The 4,202-nt window shown below is 45.4% G+C and overlaps 3 protein-coding genes across 6 annotated transcripts in view; 2 read left to right on the forward strand and 1 right to left on the reverse strand.

Moving 5' to 3' along the window:
* Window positions 1-1,013, forward strand: part of LOC109543249 — a 43,128-nt gene extending 42,115 nt beyond the window's left edge. Inside the window, exons 9-11 of the mRNA XM_048666879.1 lie at window positions 19-277; window positions 334-622; window positions 678-1,013. Of these exons, the coding sequence (XP_048522836.1) occupies window positions 19-277; window positions 334-622; window positions 678-891 (762 nt within the window). The 3' untranslated portion in view covers window positions 892-1,013. The remainder of the gene's footprint in view (window positions 1-18; window positions 278-333; window positions 623-677) is intronic.
* LOC109539117 (argininosuccinate lyase) overlaps window positions 1-4,202 on the forward strand; it is a gene marked incomplete at its 3' end in the record, with an annotated part of 55,201 nt that overhangs the window by 47,138 nt on the left and 3,861 nt on the right.
* LOC109537507 (alpha-1,6-mannosyl-glycoprotein 2-beta-N-acetylglucosaminyltransferase) overlaps window positions 1,803-4,202 on the reverse strand; it is a 3,679-nt gene continuing 1,279 nt past the window's right edge. For all 4 annotated transcript variants that reach the window (XM_048666881.1, XM_048666882.1, XM_048666885.1 and 1 more), the window contains 4 exons: window positions 3,220-3,774; window positions 2,852-3,161; window positions 2,131-2,339; window positions 1,803-2,034 (listed from right to left, as the gene is read on the reverse strand). In XM_048666881.1, the coding sequence (XP_048522838.1) occupies window positions 1,824-2,034; window positions 2,131-2,339; window positions 2,852-3,161; window positions 3,220-3,774 (1,285 nt within the window). In that variant the 3' untranslated portion in view covers window positions 1,803-1,823. The remainder of the gene's footprint in view (window positions 2,035-2,130; window positions 2,340-2,851; window positions 3,162-3,219; window positions 3,775-4,202) is intronic.

Genomic DNA, 4,202 nt, shown 5'->3' on the forward strand with positions numbered 1-4,202 from the left:
ATGGGAGAGTTTTCGCAGGTTTGCAATGGCTACACTTCGGAAGACTGCCAGGCCAGACTGAGCTCGGACGAAGACGAACCGAAGAAACTGCTGGACACGATTTCTGAGAGCAAGTCCTGGAAGAACTCCAGCCGGGACATCGAGACGAAGAACCAGCTGCGAATGCGGCCGACTTTAGCCAGCGCTGCCAAGGTCAAAGTGAAGCGCACCTCCTCAACGTCCTCACTGGACAGTTTGTCCAGGGACAGGAGGAAACCCGCCATCAGGCCGGCAGCTGGTAGCAAACACGCCCTCGCTGACCAGCAGCTTTTACCTCAACTGTTTCTCCGACAGCTACCAAAGCAGCGGCGGAAAAGCCGAGGAGAAAGCCGGCCAGCGACGGGGCTTCCAGCAAGGCTTCAACAAAGGCGCGGCGCCTCCAGAGAGCCTCCAGCAGGGAGGCGCTGCTTCAATCGCATGGCAGTTCCTCCGAAGATTTGCCGGCCAATGTGGAGGCGCCAGTGCGCAAGCCGCGGCTTATCAAGAAGACGAAAGCCACGCAGCTGACCATGACCAGCGGGTTTGAGCTGAAGAAGCCGCTGCGGAAGCCCAAGGAGGAGAATATGGAGAAGAGCGAGGCCAGGTAGGGGGAGGACTTTGGATGTTTCTTTTTTAGTTACTCTCGGCGTTTCCCTTAGGATATTGCGGAGTCTTCCAGAGATTCGCTACAAAACGGCAGTCTCCACCATCACCAGCACGGTCGAGAAATGCTCAAGGGATCGCTCCAAATCGAGGAATGAGGAGGCGAAGTCGAGGGGTCACAGCCGAAGGGAGAGCAGCAGCAAAGGTAAGCAACTGCGGAACAAATCGAGACAACCTTACCTCGCAAGAGGGCGTTTGTGGTCCCAATAAAAGTAATATTTTGCCCCGAATGACAACCCGATAAATGGAGAGAAGAGGTTTTAGTTGACGTGTGGTGCATATTTAGTTCCATTGTAGTAAGTGGTTCCTTCGTGATAAATTTTTGAAATTTGGAACGTTTTTGGGCAATTTTTCGGTTGAACATCGTGCTTTTCTGAGGCTCGTTTCTCAAGAATTGTTTAAGACACCCGAATGACAACCCCATGGATGGAGAGAAGAGGTTTTATATGACGTGAGGTGCAAATTTGGTTCCATTCTACTAAGCGGTTACTGCGTAATGAATTTTCGAAATTTGGACCGTTTTTGGGCAATTTTTCGATTGTGCAGCATGCTGTTCTGAGGCTCGTTTCTCAAGAAGTGTTTAAGACACCCGAATAACAACGCGATTAATGGAGAGAAGAGGTGTTAGTTGACGTGTGGTGCAAATTTAGTTCCAATCTAGTAAGTTGTTCCTCGGTAATGAATTTTTGAAATTTGGAACTTTTTTGGGCAATTTTTCGGTTGTACATCATGCTCTTCTGAGGCTTGTTTCTCAAGAATTGTTTAAGACACCCGAACGACAATGCGATCAATCGAGAGAAGAGGTTTTAGTTGACGTGAGGTGCGAATTTGGTTCCGTTCCAGTAAGTGGTTGCTTCGTCATGAATTTTCGAAATTTGGAACGTTTTTGGGCAATCTTTCGGTTGTGCAGCATGCTCTTCTGAGGCTCGTTTCTCAAGAAGTGTTTAAGACACCCGAATGTCAACGCGATCAGTGGAAAGAAGAGGTTTTAGTGGACGTGAGGTGCGAATTTGGTTCCATTCCAGTAAGTGGTTTCTTCGAAATAAATTTTCAAAATTTGCAAGTTTTTTGGCAAATTTGTTGTTTGTGCATCAGGATCTGCGTAAGTAAGGCCAATACAGTGTTGAAGTAATACGTATAATCTACAAATGTGTGCGGCCTTTGGCCATGTTTACGCACAAGTCTTGATCTCTTTTATCACCCCAGCCGCCATACTCTATCAGGTTCACCTTTTCCAATCTGTGCCGGCCGAACCTAAGCGAGCTGGGAAACATTTCGAGACTTTCAGCCACACTTCGCAACAGCGCTACAGTGTTTGTAACGTTGCAGTCGATGTCCTTTGAATGGGTTCCACTGTAATCGAACAAAATTGGGTTGCAAAACTGCGCGTGTGGTTAAAACCCCCCAAAAAAGCCACCTAAAAGTGCTATTTAGTCGTTGACTACTCACCAGGCTCCAATATGGAAAGCTCTGGGCGCGCTTGAAACCATGGTCAAAACTGGAGGTGTGTGGCAGACTTTAAGCACATGGTATAAACTCCAGTCCCAATTGTAGTCGTCGTAAGTGCAAAAGGCCTCCACGCACGGCAGGATTTTATCGAGGAACGTCGTCCGGTTGAGCGCCAGACCGAGATTTGTCGGAACAGCGTGCATTTCAACCTAAAAACTCTAGATAAGTTCTATAGTTGTTGAGGCGGGTTCATTTTTTTACAAACTTCTTTTTGGGTTTTTTGACCCAAAAATTTTTGTCTCTAAAAAAAGACGAAAAGAAGGAATTTTCATATACTGTCTTATCCTACTATTGTTACACAATTTATTAACATACTCTTTTTTAGGTTCATTTGGGTTCTTTTGATAACGATAGCAGAAAATAGCTATCGAAACGTCAAGGTAATTTTTCAAATTAATTTCTCTACTAATTGGAATTTTCTCTTAGAGCTTGAGCCTAAGTGCGTCGCAGGATGCCCTCTAGTTGATAGTTCTTGATTACTTTTTGATAAATAATTCGTTCTTATTGCGAAATAGCAGCACTATTTATCAATCTGTAAAAAAAGACGTGAGGAAATTCTGTCTTTTTAAAGACAAACCCTTTTGAGGCGAAATACCCAACAAGAGTTTGCAAAAAAACTACCCTTTCCCTCCCCTAAACATCACCGGGTATCCCTCCGCACCTGATTGGAGGTTTGGTCGACTTTAACTTGGGCCAAAGGCTTCACAGTTCCTAAGCCCAAGAAGTGGCATTGCGCAGTGCTCCTGCAATGGCCGTCCATCAGTCTCAACATATGGACAAAATCCTCCATCACATAGTGGTCCTCCTCCAGTAGAACCACTAAGCCTGCAAAGCTGCTGGTGGCCCTCACATGCAGAAAAAGGTGGTTCAACTTCCACCACCAGTGGTGCTTGAGTTGCGTATATTTCGCTTCTCTGTAGTGTCCGTACTTGTCTGGATGGTTTGCGTTTAGGCACCCCAATTGCTGCGCTCTGCTCCAAGGTTTAGAGGAGTCAAAGAGCCGTTGAGGCCGAGGAAACTGAGACTTACGCGCTTTTTTTGAGGTCACGCGGGCAGTCACGCGGATCGGTGCCGGGAAAACGGTCACGGTGAGTCTGCAGGGAATACGGGAAGAAGATTTGCATTACCTTGCAGAAGGGAATGCGTCGCACTAACTCGTTGATTTCTTCGTTGAAGACATCGTGGGAGAAGACGAGCAAGGTGTCCTCAATGTGCTTCGCTCTGGATAGACTCTCTATGAGGCGCCCCAAATACTCCAATCGGTTATGCACCTGCACCACTATAACCAGCGACTCGTTATGCAGACTTTCGAAAGACTCTTCATTGAAAATGACCTGGGCGTCATTGGCTTGCTGCATCTTCATTTGTATCCCATCTACATCGAATTCTCGGCTTTGTGGTTCTTCTGCTGGTTTTTCGCTCAGCTCACTTTCCTGCCAATTTTGAGCGGGTTTCTCGGGCTGCTCCCATTGGATACTGCTGCAGATGACGTGCAGGAATAGACTGGTGAGGGCAAGCGACAGGATGATTACTTTAATCCAGGAATAAAGTGAGTAGTGGCGTGTCAGTTCGAAGCTGGACGATCTGAAACAAAGCAGTGTTTTTCCAGTAAAAAAGATAAAACTGATACTTATACTTAAGTTTGTGCGTGGTAAATTCACATTAGGATGAAGCAGAAATACATTGTTGCCGAATTTCTGTAGTGGTTTTTCGCGATTATTTCCATTATTATTATTTTGCATGCAAAAGTCGCGTTCAAGAGATTTGGCGATTTTTCAAACTGAACACTTTCGGTTTACACAAAGATTAATTACTCAACATCGTTTGCAGCTACACAGTTAACGTTTGCACTATTATATAGAGAAAGGCCGGTTTTATATTATAGAAAAGTTGAATTGAAATGTCATTTTGAGGGGATTTTTGGGGAATTTTCTAAATTGAATTTGCCGCTATATTGCACCTGTTTCCTCAAAAATTAATTGTTCACACCTGGTCAAAGCTGAATTTTTTTT

The sequence above is a fragment of the Dendroctonus ponderosae genome, unplaced genomic scaffold (assembly GCF_020466585.1).
Source record: "Dendroctonus ponderosae isolate FM_Combo_2020 unplaced genomic scaffold, Dpon_F_20191213v2 Dpon_F_20191213_5, whole genome shotgun sequence".
NCBI lineage: Eukaryota > Metazoa > Arthropoda > Insecta > Coleoptera > Curculionidae > Dendroctonus > Dendroctonus ponderosae.